This window comes from Geotrypetes seraphini, chromosome 4 (assembly GCF_902459505.1).
Source record: "Geotrypetes seraphini chromosome 4, aGeoSer1.1, whole genome shotgun sequence".
Taxonomy (NCBI): Eukaryota; Metazoa; Chordata; class Amphibia; order Gymnophiona; family Dermophiidae; genus Geotrypetes; species Geotrypetes seraphini.
In genome coordinates this window covers 141,233,185-141,252,064 of record NC_047087.1, presented here as the reverse complement: position 1 = coordinate 141,252,064, position 18,880 = coordinate 141,233,185, and the positions used below count along the sequence as shown (strand labels likewise).

General features: G+C 45.7%; 1 protein-coding gene across 2 annotated transcripts in view; it reads left to right on the top strand.

Moving 5' to 3' along the window:
* The window catches only part of LOC117359654 (septin-7-like), a 202,241-nt gene that overhangs the window by 36,647 nt on the left and 146,714 nt on the right, over positions 1-18,880 (top strand). For both annotated transcript variants that reach the window (XM_033942850.1, XM_033942849.1), the window contains exon 3: positions 10,104-10,210. In XM_033942850.1, coding sequence (XP_033798741.1) covers positions 10,104-10,210 — 107 coding nt within the window. The remainder of the gene's footprint in view (positions 1-10,103; positions 10,211-18,880) is intronic.

The window sequence follows — 18,880 nt, the reverse complement described above, 5'->3', positions numbered from 1 at the left end:
TCAGACCTAAGCCAAAGCCAGCTCCTGCTAAGCCTGCACGCCCTGCTCTTATCTATCAAAGGCATTTTGCTCCAAACCCAGCTCCTTATACTCGTCCTCCTCTGAAAAAACAGCAATCTCAGAAGCAACAGAAACCCCAACCTTCTGCTGCACCTAAGGTTTCTCAGCCTTTTTGACTGTTTACAACAGAGCATAACCTCCACCGTTCTGTCTCTGTCTCCTTTTCCCCCTATAGCAGGTCGTCTCCATCATTTTTACAACCGATGGATGATAATTACATCCGACCTCTGGGTGCTTACCATCATCAGAGAAGGATACTCTCTTCATTTCACTGGGGATCCACCAGAGCTTCCTTCAAGAGAGTATCCTTCCAATCCATCCCAGACCGCCCTTCTTCTTCAGGAAGCTCAAACTCTGCTTTCTCTCCATGCCATCGAACCAGTTCCCTTGGAACAGCAGAACAGGGGTTTTTATTCCTGTTACTTCCTTGTTCCGAAGAAGACGGACGATCTGCGGCCCATTCTGGATCTCAGGGCTCTCAACAAATTTCTAGTCAAAAAAAAGTTTTGAATGTTGTCCCTGGCATCTCTTTATCCCCTTCTCGAGCAGAACGACTGGTTATGCTCTCTGGATCTCAAGGAGGCCTACACTCATATCCCCATTCATCCACCTCCCGTCAATACCTCAGATTTCGGGTGGGGAATCTGCATTATCAATACAGAGTACTATGCTTCGGCTGGCCTCGTCTCCCAGAGTGTTCACCAAGTGCCTAGTAGTGGTAGCGGCAGCTCTCCGAAACCATGGTCTTCAGGTATTTCCCTACCTCGACGACTGACTCATCAAAGATTCCACATTTCAAGGGGTTATTGTAGCGACCCAATGGACTACCTGGTTCCTACAAAGTTTGGGATTCGATATCAACTTTCCCAAATCTCAACTTCAGCCCTCACAGAATCTACAATTTATTGGAGCTGTTCTGGACACTGTTCAACTCAGAGCTTTCTTCCACAGCAACGTCTGGAAGCTCTTCTTCAACTGTCATACTGTGTCTTCCCGCTCTTCCATCTCAGCGAGACACATGATGGTACTTCTGGGTCACATGGCCTCCACAGTACACGTGACTCCTTTTGCCAGACTTCACCTCAGAATTCCTCAGTGGACCCTGGCATCTCAATGGACGCAAGTTTGCGACCCTCCTTCTCGACACATTTCAGTCATTCCTTCCTTGAAGAAGTTTCTCCGTTGGTGGATGCTCTCTTCCAATCTTTCCAGAGGCTTGCTTTTTCAAATGCCCCCTCATCAGAAGGTCCTCACGACAGACTCTTTGACCTATGCTTGGGGCGCTCATCTCGATGGTCTCCGTACTCAAGGCCACTGGAACATTACGGATTGTCAATGTCACATAAATCTGTTGGAACTCAGAGCGATTTTCAAGGCTCTCAGCGCTTTTCAACATCTTCTTCGCGACCAGGTAGTCCTCATCCGGACGGACAACCAAGTCGCCATGTATTATGTCAACAAACAAGGAGGGATGGGATCTGCCTCCCTTTGTCAAGAAGCTCTGAAGGTTTGGGACTGGGCAATCCGCCACAACACCTTCCTCAAAGCTGTCTACATTCAAGGGGTGAAGAATTGCTTGGCGGACAACTTGAGTCGTCTTCTGCAACCTCACGAATGAACTCTCCATTCCTCGCCTCTTCATCACATTTTTTCACAGTAGGGGACCCCTCAGATAGACCTCTTTGCGGCTCCCCACAACTTCAAACTGCCTCAGTTCTGCTCCAGAATATACTATCCTCACCGCCTCGAGGCAGATGCTTTTCTTTTGGAATGGACGAATCTCTTCCTCTACGCATTCCCTCCATTTCCTCTCATTCTCAAGACTATGGTCAAGTGAAGAACGATCATGCCACCATGATTCTAATCGCTCCTCGGTGGCCAAGACAACCTTGGTACTCTCTTCTACTTCAACTCAGCACCAGGGAGCCATACCTTCTACCAGTTTTTCCTTCTCTGCTTACACAGAGTCAAGGATCTCTGCTTCATCCCAACCTGCAGTCTCTACACCTGACAGCTTGGTACCTTTCAATGTAACTCCTCTTCAGTTTTATCAATCAGTAAGAGATGTTTTAGAAGCTTCTAGGAAGCCTACCACTAGACAATGCTATCACCAAAAGTGGACTAGATTTTCTACGTAGTGTTTTTCTCATCATAAGGAGTCTCAGCATTCCTCCTTATCTTCTGTTTTGGACTACCTGTTGCACTTATCCAATTCTGGCCTCAAGTCTACATCTATCCGAGTCCATCAGCCTATTGAAGGGAAACCCCTCTCTGCTCATCCAGTAGTTTACAAATTCATGAAAGGACTCTTCAATGTTAAACCTCCTCTCAAACCACCTCCTGTGGTTTGGGACCTCAATGTTGTCCTTACTCAACTCATGAAGCCTCCATTTGAACCAATTGATAAGGCTTATCTGAAGTATCTCACAACCCACCCACCTCCCCTGGTTGGCTTCTCTGCTAGCTATCTGAACTGAGGAGATGCGCCCTGTGCTGGGCGGGAAGGCACTCGTGCATGCGCGGTGCAGGCGACTCGAAACTTCGAGCTTCTTCAAGTAAGTCTGCTTGTGAGGCGTCCGCATCCGGGCTCCGTCGATGACGTCACCCATATGTGAGAATAGTTGCCTGCTGTCCCTGGATAACACCTGTTACGGTAAGTAACTGTGCTTTCCCATCCCGGCGGTCCAGTGTGCTTTCCGCGCTTCTGCCTCGGTTCCCCTGCTCCCTTCCGGCAGTGGCACAGCGGTGCATGAGGCAGGCATGCGCTTTTTGCGTGCCTGCTTGGTCCCTCGCATTCCGAATGGCTACCTGTCAGTTCTCGGGGTTGGCTGGCTGGCTGGGGTGGGTTGACTGGTTGGCTGGCTGCCTTGGGACTGGCTAAGGGCTGGCTGGCTGGCTTGGGACTGGCTGGAGCCTTGGAGCCTGGGAGCTAGCTGGCTAGCTTGCTTGGGACTGGCTGGGAGCTAGCTGTCTGGCTGCCAATACACGTGCCTATCACTAAACATGCCTTGTATCACGTCCCAGCCTACCACTAGACCATAAGAGGTGGGGGACAGGATACAGGGCACACAATTCGGTTCAAAATTTTTTTTCTTGGTTTTTTCATCCTCTACAGATGGGTGTGTCTTATGACCAGGTACATCTTATGAAGCAAAAAATATGGTAATTATGCTACTGAATTAAAGGCTTTGATAGAGATCCATTTACAAATACTGGATATACTCGAATATAGGATGAGATTTTTGGGCCAAAAAAATGGCCCAATAATGGGGGTCTCATCCTATATTCAGGTCATCACCCAATGACCACCTGACCCCCTCCCGGACTTGTTGGGTATGACCTGGTAGGTCGGGACAGGAGGGATCCCTCCCGTCTCCCATCCTGGCCGACTAACAATTTTTTTAACTCCTCCCCCCCCTCCCGGCCATATTACCCTTTTTTTCACCATTTTTAATCCCTGGTGGTCCAGCAGGGTATAGGGTAGGAGCGATTTTTGCGCTCCTGTCCGCTTCCTATCTGGCCCTGCGCCGCTCTCTGATTGACTGCCAGTTCTTGCGGTACAAGAACTGGTAGCAGCCTTTCAGAGAACGGCTCAGGGCCTGAAAATCAAAGATGACTACCACTGGTGAATATTAGTGCTAAAATCAGCTTAAAATCACCTCAGGACTGACCAAATCTTCATAAAACAGGATTTTAGGGGAGGGGGAGACTAAGGCCCTAGCTGTAGAAACAGTTAAAAACAGATTTTGAAGACACACACTGCCCCCTGATTTTTCCACAGTGATCATAATGTGATCAAATTTGAGCCAATTTCTGGAGTGACGTCGCTAAAGAAATCTACTGTAGTAGTGAAGGTGACAGGCTCCTTGGCTTTCAAAAGAGCACACACAATCAGATCCGTTTCAGCATCGTTCACAAGTGGGATCTCCTGGAGGTCAATCTCATGGCCTCGGCTCGTGGTGCCATAATGCCTCGGTTAATCAGCAGACGAGAGGGACAGACTTAGGAGGATGCGTTAGATCTTCCTTAGCCTCCACGAACTCTGCTGTATGTGTTTCCGCTCGGGCCGAAGCTAGGCGGGGTGTTACATCAGATTTCTCGCTTTCCGGGCTCAAGAATTTTCTTAGCTCTGGATTGTCCGCACCATCCATGGTAGGCAGATCTGATGAGGCAGTCGCAGAGCACTCCTGTTCGGTTTCCGGTGACTTTGGACTTCCTCACACAAGGACCGGTTCAGTTGGAAAATCCCTCCCACTTTGGCCTTATGGCTTTGCTATTGAAAGTTCACGGCTACTCAGCCTCTTTGGCTATTTCCAATTGTTATTATATCCCACAAAAGAAAAAAGTAGATTCTGAAAAAGAAGTAGACCAATTGGTATCAACTGATTTAAATCTTACTGAATTCTTAGAAGATTCCTCAGGTTAATGAGTTAGATAAAAGTATAATCATGAAAACATACTTTAGAAATAAACAAGAAAAATTCTGTGGTGACACAGTATTAATATTTCCCGATGTGGCTAGATCCACTCAGATGAAAAGGAAGGCTTTTCTTTCTTTGAAATCTAGTTTTGGCTCTTGGAGCCACTTTTTATTTAAAGTTCCCCTGCAAGTGCCTAGTGCAACTGCAGGGTAAGGAATATATTTTCTGGGACTCAATTCAATTGGAGAGCTTTTTTGAATATGAATTAACAATATAAGAGTTAAACTAACTTATTTTTTTTAGAAGAATTGTATTAGTTTCACCTAAAGTTCGAGGAATTTTTTCCTTTTCTTAGAGATTAATTATGTTTATAAATTATTATGTTATGACCTTTTCTGTTAAGGGGAATCCTTGGTTTTCTTGTTTTAAATATTGCCTTATAAAGGAAGTTAGTCCTTTCGGAATGTGGGTTAGATGGAAGTTAGATAATTAATGATTTTTTTTTTCTCCTTTATGATGTATGAGCTTAAAATTCCATTCTTTACTGTTCTGGATATTGAACTGTTGTGAAAATTATTAAAAAAAAAAAAAAAGGGGAGAGGAGGAGAGATGCCGGCCAGGAGGAGAGTCATCTATCCCTACTGACTTCTTACAGGACATGCCTCTCATAGAAACATAGAAACATAAGTACATAAGTACATAAGTACATAAGTAGTCGCCTCCGCCGGGGCAGACCAGAGGTCCATCCAGCCCAGCGGTCCGCTCACGCGGCGGCCCATCAGGCATATTGCCTGGTCAGCGGTCCCTGACTAATTTTATTGCCTACCTCTACAGTTATCTCTAAACCTTCCACTGCTCTTATCTGTACCCCTCAATCCCTTTGTCTTCCAGGAACCTATCCAGGTCTTCCTTGAAACCCTGTACTGTGCTATTTCCTATCACGGCCTCCGGAAGGGTGTTCCATGTGTCCACCACCCTCTGTGTGAAAAAGTACTTCCTTGCGTTTGTTTTAAACCTGTCCCCCTTCAATTTCATCGAGTGACCCCTTGTTCTTGTGGTTTCTTTCAAATTGAAAAATCTGTCTTTGTCAACCTTTTCGATGCCCCTCAGGATCTTGAAGGTCTCTATCATATCTCCTCTGAGTCTCCGCTTTTCCAGGGAGAACAACCCCAGCTTCTTCAGTCTGTCAGTGTATGTAAGGTTTTCCATACCCTTAATCAGTTTAGTTGCTCTTCTCTGGACTCCCTCAAGCATTGCCATGTCCTTTTTGAGGTACGGTGACCAGTACTGTACACAGTATTCCAGATGCGGGCGCACCATAGCCCGGTACAGTGGCAGGATGACTTCCTTCGTTCTGGTCGAGATACCCTTCTTAATGATACCTAACATTTGGTTTGCTTTCCTCGAGGCTGTGGCGCATTGTGCCGACGCCTTCAATGTCGTGTCTACCATCACTCCCAAGTCTCTTTCCAGATTACTGACCCCTAGCATTGATCCCCCCATTTTGTAAGTGAACATCGGGTTCCTTCTCCCTATATGCATGACCTTGCATTTCCCAACATTGAAGCTCATTTGCCACTTTTTCGCCCATTCTTCCAATGTCGTAAGATCCCTTTGGAGATTCTCGCAGTCAACCGTGGTTTCAACCTTGCTGAATAGTTTGGTGTCATCTGCAAATTTGATGACCTCGCATTTTGTTCCCTCCTCCAGGTCGTCAATGAATATGTTAAACAGGAGCGGTCCCAGCACCGATCCTTGAGGAACCCCGCTCGTGACCCCTTGCCAGTCCGAGTAATGGCCCTTTACACCAACCCTCTGCTTCCTGTCTGCCAGCCAGTTTTTGATCCATCGGTGGACCTCCCCGTGCACCCCATGGTTCCATAGCTTCCTGAGCAACCGCTCATGTGGTACCTTATCGAAGGCTTTTTGGAAGTCTAGGTAAATTATGTCTATGGGTTCTCCTTTGTCCACCTGGTTGTTTACCCCCTCAAAGAAGTACAACAAGTTTGTGAGGCACGACCTACCCTTGCAGAACCCATGCTGGCTCGACCTTAGCTGTCCTTTTTTTTCGATATGGTCACAGATGCTGTCCTTAATCAGTGCCTCCATCATCTTTCCCGGGACCGATGTGAGGCTTACCGGCCTATAGTTTCCCGGGTCGCCCCTCGAACCCTTCTTGAAGATGGGCGTGACATTAGCTATTTTCCAGTCCTCCGGGATCTCTCCAGTTTTTAGGGATAGGTTGCATATTTGCTGAAGTGTCTCTGCTATTTCATTTCTTAATTCCTTGAGCACCCTTGGGTGAATGCTATCCGGACCTGGCGACTTGTCGCTCTTTAGCTTGTCTATCTGCCTGAGGACATCCTCCTGGCTCACCTCTAATTTGACCAGCTTGTTATCTTGATCTCCATTTTCTATTTCCTCTGGTTCCGGAATGTTGGATGTGTCCTCCCTCGTGAAGACCGACGTAAAGAAGTCATTTAACTTGTCAGCTATTTCTTTTTCCTCCCTCACTACTCCCTTTCTATCCCCATCATCCAAGGGCCCCACTTCCTCCCTCGCTGGTTGCTTCCCCTTTACGTACCTGAAGAATGATTTGAAATTTTTTGCCTCTCCCGCTAGTCTCTCTTCATATTCCCTCTTTGCTCTCCTAACCACTCGGTGGCACTCCTTCTGGCTTTCCTTGTGTTCCTTTTGGTTGGCCTGCGTTTGATCCTGTTTCCATTTTTTGAACGATGCAAATGGCCCATCTAGTCTGCCCATCTGCAGTAACCATTATCTCTTTCTTTTTCCAAGAGATCCCACATGCTTGTCCCAGGCCCTTTTGAATTCAGACAGTCTCTGTCTCCATCACCTCTTCTTGGAGACTGTTCCATGCATCTATCACCCTTTCTGTAAAAAAGTATTTCCTTTGATTACCGTATTTTCACTCATATACCGCGCACCCGTGTAAAACGTGCACACGGGTATAGCGCATGGGGAATACAAATTTATGTAAAGAAATTTTTATATACCGCACACACCCGTATACCGCGCATGCCGCCCCGACTCTCCCGTCGCCGCACGACTCTCCTTTCGCCCGCCCCGACTCTCCTCTGGCCGCTCGACTCTCCTTTCGCCCGCCCCTACTCTCCTCTGGTCGGCCCGACTCTCCTTTCGCCCGCCCCGACTCTCCTCTGGCCGCTCGACTCTCCTTTCGCCCGCCCCTACTCTCCTCTGGTCGGCCCGACTCTCCTTTCGCCCGCCCCGACTCTCCTCTCCCCCTTGAAGTCCTGTCCCCACCCTGAAAGCCTTATTGAGATCTTTAAATCTGTCCCTATACGTCTTATGATGAAGACCACATATCAGTTTAGTAACCTTCCTCTGGACCGACTCCATCCTTTTTATATCTTTTTGAATGTGCGGCCTCCAGAATTGTACACAATATTCTAAATGAGGTCTCACTGGTCTTATATAGGGGCCTCAATATCTCCTTATTCCTACTGGCTATACCTCTCCCTATGCAACCTAGCATCTTTCTAGCTTTCACCGTCACCTTTTTAACCTGTTTGGCCATCTTAAGACCATCACATACAATCACACCCAAGTCCTGCTCTTCTGTCGTGCAAATAAGTTCTTCACCCCCTAAACTGTACTGTTCCCTCTGGTTTTTGCAGCCCAAATGCATGACCTTGTTTTTCTTAGCATTAAATTTTAGCTGCCAAATTTCAGAGGCACGTCCTTTTTAGGCAGTCAGCCAGCGTGGACGACTCTTCTCGCCTGTGTGTCACGGCACACCTAAAATCTCAGGAGGCACATTGGTGTGCCACGGCACATAGTTTGTGATAACACTGGTCTAGACTTATTTTTCAATTGGCTCTCTGAGCACAGTCTAGTTTTGAATAAACAATAACAACAAAAAGTGGCCTGCTGGTTTACTGGAGGTCTCCCTGCCTCGGCTATTACTGTAGACCTTTTTTGGATTTCTATTCTACTTTCAGATTTCTTTTGGTATTTGGGAATTATTCTTGACTCTCAAATTACCTTTTCTCCACAGGTATTATAGCCTATGTAAGTTTGGCTTCTTTGTTTTCCAACAACTTGCCTTTAAGGCCTATAGGCTAGGCATTCCCTGCTATCTAGCAGTTCTTACCATTTTGTACTCCTCTGTCCATCTTCTCTATTCAATTAATGGAGCCCCCACCTACCTCCTGAGTCATTTCACCTTACAGGATAAACCCTGCCTATCCCGCAAAACATTCACATTCCTGACTCCAAGGGGATGCCACTACAAGAAATTCCTTGACAGGATACTATCCTTTCAAGCAGGAATCTGGAACAGTACCTTAAGTGGCCTTCTCCTAAACGCCCTGTTTTACCACTCATTCAGAAAAGCACTAAAAACCCACTTATTCGACAAATTTACTTGATAGCATAAGCCCTGGTCTTCTCTCCTCCTGCACGCACCCCCCCCCCCCAGCGCATATGCTCTCTCTCTAAATTTGTGCTGTTATGCTGTAACCTCTAACTGTATTCTCTCACTCTAATTTAATGCGGCTATCGCTATGCTGTAATCCTTGTATGTTCTCACTCCGAATTAATGCTGTAATTTCTATGCACACCATTTCTCACTGTAATCTCAAAGTACTCCTCTATTATTGTACATCATCTTGAACTGAAAAGGTATGATTGGATATAAATAAAGCTAAATAAATAAAAAATCAATCAATCATCATCTAGTCCTTCCCAGCCTTAAATCTGCTCATCTTGAATCTACTAGATACTGTGCTTTTTGCTTTCTTTTGCCATTCCCTCCACGTTGGTGCCAAAATATCATTTAAGAGCTTCAAGTCTACTACAAAAGCCTGACTTTTTCATCACTTGCCTAGAATCATACATAGAATCACTGCAGCTGAATCTACTGCTATGCCACTATCTCTTTCGGCTGAATCCTATTTGATCCGCCCTTCTCTTTTCCCTCTTACTATGCCCCTTTCCCCCCCTTTATAATGAATGTTTTCCTCTTTCCTATTTTTATTATAGTTCCTTTCCTATTTTTGAAACCTGATTTTAGATTGTTAACCGCCTAGATCTGCAAGTTCTGGCTTTATAGCAAGTTGTAATAAACTATAAACTTAACGTGTGACCATACCATAGATATATGCAGAGGCAGTTTTATTCTGCGTTTGTTTCTGAATAAGTTGTTATATTCTATTTGCTCTCTATTCTTTCCAACCCAGTGGAAAATAATTATACAAAAGAGGTTGGAAATATTAGTCTGGGGTGTGGGAGGCAAAATATCTCTCAGAAAATTTAATGGGATGGAATAAAATTTGGCAAGGGAAAATGGTTAAAAATGCATCTGCACCCTGTCCCCGCCTCCCTGCCCTGTCCATCGTACCTCCTCTGCCGCTGAAACTCTTGGTGGTCCAGAGGTATAGTGGACGGGAGCGAGTTTTCCGCACTCCTGCCCTGCTGCTAACCCGTGAGTTCCCATACCCTTTATATTTATTTCTAGAGTTGTTCTGAATAGACTGTTGGGAAACATTTTTAGATTCTTAGACACAGTTGGTATGATGGTAGAATCAGTATACTGGTTAAACTTTAATTTTTCTCTTTCTTACCCTTTTCTCTATTTTCTAGGTGAATCAGGTCTTGGAAAATCGACACTGATAAACTCATTGTTTCTGACAGAGCTATACTCTAAAGAATATCCTGGACCCTCACTCAGAATAAAAAAAACTGTTCAGGTGAGAATTACTGTATCCCCTCCAACAGCCTTAACATTACTACACTGCTTAATCTTTTTGAGAGGCCGCCTTCCTTTTGAGGGCAACTTTTGTTGTGAAAAGGATGGTTTTGGCCTTTGTATATTATAGGATAGAATTTGTTAGAACAGAGTGGGATATTGCATTTGTATTTTTTATCTCAACGTAAGTAAATTAGTGGAAATATTTTTTTTAAAATTTTTGTATTGCATTTCATTTTTGTCTGAAATTTATTTGTTTCACCAATGTATACAAAGATGTACATGATTCTAAATCTGAATGTGAAATAATGTACACTTCTCCCTCCGAATCCACGGTTTCAGTATCCGCGGATTCGGTTATTCGCGATTTATTTTTTACAAACAACCTATCTTCATTTTTTGCCTATTTTTAAGCCATCCAAGCCTCCTCAGAACCTTACCTGGTGCTCTAGTGGTGAAGCAGGGCAGGAGCAATCTTCCTATGCTCCTGCCCCGTGCAGAGCCGTCATCAGAATGGCTGCTGGGAGTTCCCATTGTAGCCTCAAGACTCCAACGGGAACTTCCAGCAGCCATTCTGATGAGGACTCTGCACGGGGCAGGAGCATAGGAAGATCGCTCCTGCCCCACTTCACCACTAGACCACCAGGTAAGGTTCCGGGGACGCAGGAGGGAAGTGGGGGTGGGTCAGAGCCGGCTGAGAAGTTATTCGCGATTTTTCACACTTCGCAGTCCAGCTCTGCACCTAACCCCCGCGAATACCGAGGGAGAAGTGTATATTTCTGTATCCCTTGGTAGACCAGTATAGTCCTTACAAATGGTTAAATGCCTCATTGCTACCAGCAGGTGGAGACTGAGCACAAACTTGTATATCAGGCTAAAATCTCCCTAGCAACTCAGTCTGTCTCAGTTTCCATAGCAGGTGAGTAAGACTAGATCGGCTCCCCTCTTAGTACTGTTGGAATTTTGTTTTGGACTCCTGGGTTCCCCTTTTGTGCCAGATAGAGCTTGGACGGGTCCTGTTTGGGGATCCGTCCGACCTTGGAGGTGTTAAACCCAGCGGGTCTGGTGCTGGGTTCCTGCCCCCACCTTCCTCCACCTCCCCATATTTTTGTAGAGGTGCCTCAGCCGGCGGCCTGGCCCCCTGGTTGGTCAGCCCTCCAGCTTTGAGAGCCATGGAGTCTGTTCTGTAAAAAAAAAAAAAAAAAAAAAGACAAAATCCTGAGGTATGCCGGTCTAAAGGTCTCATTTCCCTTTAAAACTGCCTTTTTACTGTATTTTCTCATCTAACCGGCACTTTTCTTTCAGCTAGGGTGCTTTTCAGCACAATGAGCACTTTTAAAGGGAAAAAATGCTCATTGTGCTCCAGACGCAACGTACTCGCGGCCGGCCTGTGCAAGCATTGTGCAGGCCGGAGTGGTGAGGTAGCCTCGTTGGCAGTGGATGCTGGTGGCCAGGGCACCCCGCCGTATGTATCTTGCAAGTCGGTTTCGGATCACAGGGAAGCCTGAGCTTCCCCCGACACCTATGCAGAGGGTTCCCCAGCCGCCGACTGTTAAGGAGAAAAGGATTCCCTTGCTGCCGGAACAGCTGGGGATTCCCTTTTCGCGTCGGTTCTTTGGCCTCAGTGTCAGGAAAGTCCCAGGCTTTTCCAAAGTGGCAGGCCGCAGGAGCAGCATTTTTGGTGGTTTCAGAGCCAATTTCGGCGGGAACCTCCTTCTTCATCTCAGTTACCTCAGGTGATCTTCCCCCTGTTCTGGAAATACAGGGGCAAGGAATGGCAGGGTCCAATGCTGGGGCAGGGAGTCCCTGGGGGCCACCGGGAGTTTTTCCTCCTGAATTTATGTTAGCACTTTGTAAGGCTTATGTGCTGGCGGCTGGAGGTTCCGTGTCCAAACCGGGAGTCTCAGGGGTGTTGCCCATGACGTTTTCCCTGGTGCGGCCCCACACAGCGGCGGTTTTGCTCACCTCTACTCCTCTCTCATACAAACGCCTGAGGGTCTCTTTATGATGAGGATTTTTGCCCAGAGGAGCAAGATGTTATTGATGAGGACCTGGACCCTTGGGGAGATTTCCAGGATCCTCTTGGGGTGTCAGATTCCGCCAGTGATGGGTTCGAGCACCCCCCAGCTGGCAAAGATGCGTCTGTAGTGCGCATTTTTCAGCAGGAAGAGCTTCATGAGTTAATTCTTCAGGTCTCCTCGGTTTTACACTTTGAGGACACTGTGTCGGAGCCCCCGCTTACAGTGAATCCCTTGCTTAAGGGGATCCGCTCTGCTTCCCACTCTTTTCCTATGCATTAGGATATTCGGGATATTATGCTTGCACAGTGGCAGATGCCAGAAGCTCCCTTTCATTTTGCGTGCTCCATGGCCCGTCTGTATCCCATTCCTGAAGGGAATAGGGACTCTGAAGTTGCCTGTAGTGGACGCGGTGGGCTCGGCCATCTCTAAAAGGCATACCATGCCTGTTGAGGGTGGTGCGGCCTTGAAGGACCTGGAGGAGCGTAAGTTGGAGTCCCTCCTTAAACAGAGTTTTGATGTGACAGCTCTGGCAGTCCAAGCAGTGATGTGTGGCGGGCTGGTGGCTTGGGCGTGTTTTTGCTGGACTGAGCATGTCCTTGACTGTAAAACTGAGGATTGGGAATTGCTCAAGCATTAAGTGGCAAAGATTGAATTGGGTGCTTCTTATCTTTCAGATGCCTTGTATGATCTCTTGCGAACTTCTGCCAAGTCGTTGGCATTTGCAGTGGCAGCTTGCCATATCTTGTGGCTTCACGCTTGGTCGACAGACTCGGTGTCCAAAGCTAAGTTGACAAAGCTTCCTTTTAAGGAATCTTTCTTGTTTGGTGAGGACCTTGACAGGTTGGTTCAGATTCTCACTGATTCTAAAGTGCCTCGTTTGCCTGAGGATAGGCCTAGGCCTCTGGCTCAAGGTGGCGCTGATTGTGGTGTGGGTGTGATTTCTGCCGTTTCCGCCCTGATTGAGGGGCTGCCTCTTTTCAGTACCCTGGGCTCTCTAGAGGCAGGTTCTTTCAGCTCATGCAATCCTTTCATGGGGCTTGCCGGAGTGCGGGTAATGCCCCCGCCAGGACCCCTGCTGCTCGTCCTGCTCAGTGACTCCTTGCAGGCGCCTGTCTTGGTTCCGGTGAGCCCCCAGCTGAGGGATTTTTATCCAAAGTTGGCAGGCATCACGTCCGATCAGTGGGTTCTGGTGGTGGATGCGGGACGGTTATATTCTGGAGTTTGCCCGTTCCTTGCCAGACCAGTTTTTCGCTTCTCCCTCGCAGGTGGCGTGGAAGCAGCAAGCCTTTCGCCAGACCCTTCAAAGATTGTTGGATCTCCACGCAGTGGTTCCAGTTCCCCCGCGGGAGTTGTGCACAGGTTGGTACCCGATTTACTTTGTGGTGCCAAAGAAAGAAGGGACCTTTCGGCCCATCCTGGATTTGAAGAGGGTCAATAGGGCTCTTCACATGCCTTCCTTCCACATGGAAACTCTAAGATCTGAGATTCTGGCAGTTCAGCTGGGGGAGTTTCTGACCTCTAGATCTGACCGAGGCCTACTTGCCTACAAGCTCTATTCGGGGCTTTGCAGTTCTGTGCACTTCCCTTTGGTCTGGCCACGGCTCTGTGGACGTTCACCAAAGTGATGGTGGTCGTTGTGGTGGCATTGCGCAAAGAGGGCATTCTAGTTCATCCCTACCTGGATGACTGGTTGATTCGAGCAAAGTCGTTACAGGAGAGCACCTGGGTCATGGCTCGGGTGGTGGAGTTTTTGCAGAAGCTGAGATGGGTTGTCAACCTTGCCAAGAACAGGAGATGCTGCTACCTTCTCAAGGTAGAAAGGTAAGAAAAACAGCAAAGATAGTCTAAGATGCTCAATTACTTTATTATATCAAATAAGACTCAATGGCCTGCTTCAGGAGTCTGAATCTTATACCATTGATCTTGGAATAAATTAGCATGATAAACATAGTATTTATTACAAGTATGGTTAGCATAGTATGGCAGATATAGTATAAAAGCGTGGCTAACTTAGTATGACATGACAGTATGTCACTTAACATGGTAGAACATAGGATGGTGCAAAACCTATATATACCGCGTATCAACTAGGGATCAAAGAGGAAAAACAACAAAGAACTGGCGTGGCTCACTATAGAGGTGAAGGAAGCGATCAGAGACAAGAAAACTTGTTTAAAGAATGGAAAAGGTAAAAAACGGACCAAAACTGGAACAAGCAAAACAACATCAACACAGGTGCCATAAGGTGGTAAAAGGGGCCAAAAGAGACTATGAGGAAAAAATAGCCAAGGAGGCGAAGAACTTCAAGCCGTTCTTTCAATGTATCAAGGGGAAATGACCCATGAAGGAAGCGGTGGGATCGTTGGATGACCATGAAATAAAGGGAGCGCTAAAGGAGGACAAAGCAATTGCCGACAAACTGAACACATCTTCTTTTACCGAAGAAGATTTACAAAGCATACCGGAACCCATCAGGCTATATGATGGAAGTGAAAATGGAAAACTGACAGGATTAATGGTCAGTCTAGAAAAGGTATGCAGGCAGATTGATAGGCTTAAGAGTGATAAATCTCCGGGACCGGGTGGTATCCATCCGAGGGTCATCAAGGAACTGAGAGGGACTATAGCTGAACTGCTTCAGCTAATAGCCAATCTGTCGATCAAATTGGGAAAGATTCCGGAGGACTGGAAGGTGGAGAATGTTACGCCGATCTTCAAAAAAGGTTCAAGAGGAGACTAGGGAAACTACTGACCTTGGTACCGGGAAAGATGGTAGAGGCGCTGATAAAGACCGCATCATTGATCACCTTGATGGACACGGTCTGATGAGGACCAGCCAGCACGGTTTCAGCAAAGGAAGATCTTGTTTGACAAACTTGCTGCACTTCTTCGAGGGAGTAAACAAGCAGATAGACAAGGGCAACCCGGTCGACATTGTATATCTGGATTTTCAGAAGGCATTTGACAAGGTTCTGCATGAACGACTACTTCACAAAATTGCGAGCCATGGAATTGAGGGTGAAATACTCATGTGGATTAAAAACTGGCTGGAGCAGTAAATGGACAATACTCGGACTAGAAGAGCGTCACCAGTGGGGTGCCGCAGGGCTCATGCTTTTCAACATCTTTATAAATAATCTGGACATAGGTACGACGAGTGAGGTGATTAAATTTGTAGATGAGGTTCAACGTGGATCCCATTCTCACGAGGACGTGGTGAGGGAATTGGGCTTTGAAAGGGTATAGGACAGCAGGTCCAACTACGAATCCAGCTAGGGAATCGGAAATCAAAGAACCAGGCTACAGAAAGGAAAAACCAAAATATAACTAGAGAGACTAGAGCAATTGTGGTATATATTAGGGATCTGAATATGGGAGGCAATCCTCACTCATAAGGGAAAGGTATTGTGGTTTGGTGAAATGTGTCTGAAAGCAAAAGTATAAGCTAGTCCTTCATTTCTTTGTGCATATCACTTATAAAGCATATCCTATTAGAACTGCAATGCTAAATAAAAACAACAGTAAAATGTACTCAGAGAAATGAAGTCCAGTCTACCAATTCATAGGCCTGACAGTCACACAGTTTGAGTTTCTGTAGGAGCTGGCTTAATGTCTTTGTGGTGCACCAAAGTGTTATGTCCTTGTAACTTAACCGCAAAAGGATAGGATTCTTCTGTGGTGTATGGTCCATGGAAAGCCAGCGGTTTCCAGTTGTTCTTCTGGAAAGTAATCTTGTATACTTGTTGTCCTTTGTGGTACTTGTACACCCAAGGCGTTGGGGGCCCTTGCAGAAGATTTCCTTTTGTCTTCTAGCAGTTGCAATGCTGTATGTAAAGAGAAAATATACTCTGATATAACTTGGGGTAAGGCTCTTTTGCCTGGTTGTTGGAAAGGTGGAAAATATGGCAGTCTTTCAGTGCACAGCTGGAATGGACTGGTAATGAGATCTTTAAACTGTAGGGTCTGATTACGGACAGCATACAGATCTGCAGGCAAGTATTTTAACCAATTTTTTTTATTCTAAAGGCATAAAATTTCTTCATGGCTACCTTTATCAGGTCATTAGCTTTTTTTGCCAGCCTATTCGCCTGTGGGCAGTAAATGGTGACAAATTTTTGTTCAATACCTAAAGAGCTGCAGAGTTCCTGCAGAAGGCCATTTCTGAAATGGCTGACATTATCAGAGACTGGCTTCAGGAACGTCATATCTACTCACAATTTCAGTACAGATTTTCTGGGCAGCGTCTTTTCCAGTTTCTGATGCACATGGATATGCTTCTACCCATTGTGAAAAAGGACACACACACACACACTAACAAATATCTTTTTCCCTGATTTTCAAAGATCATATCTGTGTAATCAGTATACCATTTTCTGCAAGGTCCTTCTGGAATAGGGATGACTCCTAATGGGGTAGGGGTCCCTCTTGGGTTTGTCTTAATGCAAGTTGGGCATTTCTGAACAATTTCTTTCAGGGTGGCATCTGGTTTAGGATGCCTTACTACTAGTTTTAACCTGGCACTAATGTGTGTGAAAGGGGCATGTGTTTTGGAATGATAATCTTAGACATATAACCATAGTGAAGCTGTGGATATGCATGTTCTCATGTCTTTCGTTTTCCATATCCCTTTTAACTGTTTGCAATCTAGTTTCTGCCATTGTTACAACTCATCTGGGGTAATTCCTGTAGCAAAGGAGGTTTCGATATCATCTAGCCGTGCCCTAGTACCAACATGTAGCAGGCCTATATATTGATATGTGGTAGCTTCCTTGGCTAGGCGGTCAACGTGTCGGTGTGCCTTTTGAGTAAATGATGTAACAATTGCAGCAGATGTACGTCTGTACTGTATGGCTGTGATGAGGCGTTCTAAGAGTGTAACATGTTGTAATGGCTTTCCTGTACTATCAATACATCCTCTAACATGCCATTTGTCATGATTTTCTTCAATGTATTTGATAGCATAGATAGAGTCGGAATAAATGGTAAGATTCTGATCTGGGTATGTCTCAAGGGCTTGCAAAAGAACTGCTAGCTCTGCAGCTTGGGCAGTAAGGGAAGCAGGCATTGTGCTCCAACCGCTTTCCCAAATCTGATCTTTGGAATTATATACAAACCAAGCAAAAGCAGTGCTGGATTTAGTTTGTGAGCCTTCTACAAAAATGTGAAAACCATCTTTATAGGGTTTGACTGTCTTCTTTTGAGGCGTTTCTTGTGAGCACCCATGCAAGGTTACTGTGGAGGGACCAAAGAACTCAAGGAATGGCTTGACCTTAGCAGACAGAGTGTCAGTATTGGTAACTGGTTTAATGTCAATGTTACGTGTCAGGAGGGTAGCCAAGTAAGTAGCTAGCCTTCGGGAGGTGAAAGTAACAGTGGGGATAGACAGAATCTTTGACAGGACATGTGTAGAGTGCAAGATAATGTAGGCATATGGCAAAAATTGATAAATTTTCTGGATTGCATTAACTGCAGCTACCACCCCCCTGTTCACAGCTGCTGAAACAGAGTTCAACAGGTGTGAAAGAACCTGAGAGGTAGCAAATTGTGTTATCTGCTTGGCAAGCTAGAGCGGCCCACCCCTCTCTTTGGCCAATGCCATACAAATTTACAAGAAGAGATTGTAATGGTAACATGAACTATGGAGCTTGTTTCAAGTCATTTATCAAAGATGTGATAATATCAGAATCAGTAGAAGTCAATTCAATTGAACGTGTTCCCTTTGAGGTAAATTCTGAGAGGGAGAACGCGAGTACTGAGGCAAGGGATGTAATCTCTGCAATAATTGAGAAGGCCCAGCAAAACACGTATGTCGTACACTGTATGAGGGGTAGTAATTTGGTCTATTACTTTCAACAGTGTAGGGCACAGGAATTTGCCGTCAGCACGGATGGTATGGCCAAGGAAATTAAATTCCTGCTGTGGACTTGGAAGTGGAGGGATTGGATTGACCCCGGATTTGTACAGCTAGAGCTTTCTTTTGCCCTGTTTCAATAACTGATCTCACGATACTCAATATACTGGTATAAGTAATATATATTAGTGTTCTCCCCAGAAATTTTTTCCAGCCAGGTGGCATGAAAAAGTAGCCAGTTTGGGCGGGATGGGGAAATTTGGTGGTGGGGAAAATTAAGGGCTCCTTTTACTAAGCTGCAATAGCGTTTTTAGCGCGTGCAGAATTGCCACGCTACATGGCTAGAACTAACACCAGCTCAATGCTGGCATTAGCGTCTTAGCACGTGCGGCAATTCTGCGCGAGCTAAGCATGCGATAAAACCGCTATCGCAGCTTAGTAAAAGGAGCCCTAAATGTGTACTATTTGTATTAGTTAATTATTATTAGTTTTTTTCCAATGCTCAATATGACTGCCTTTCTTAAGGTTTGACACTTGTTCCATAATATTTTTATTAAATTTAAGAAGTATCCAATTTCTAGAAGTGAATAATTAGATATTTACCCTCTTTCAAATTTTTATAGAGCAGCGTCTCTCAAACTTTTTTAACTCCGGTACACTAAACGGAGCAAATGTTTTTTGTGGCACACTAAATGCAGCAAATGTTTTTCATAGATGGAAAAAATTTCTGGGGAGAACACTGTTGCCGTTAGTTTTCAAGGTCCAATCACGTCAAAGAATGATGCTTATCTGGGCATTT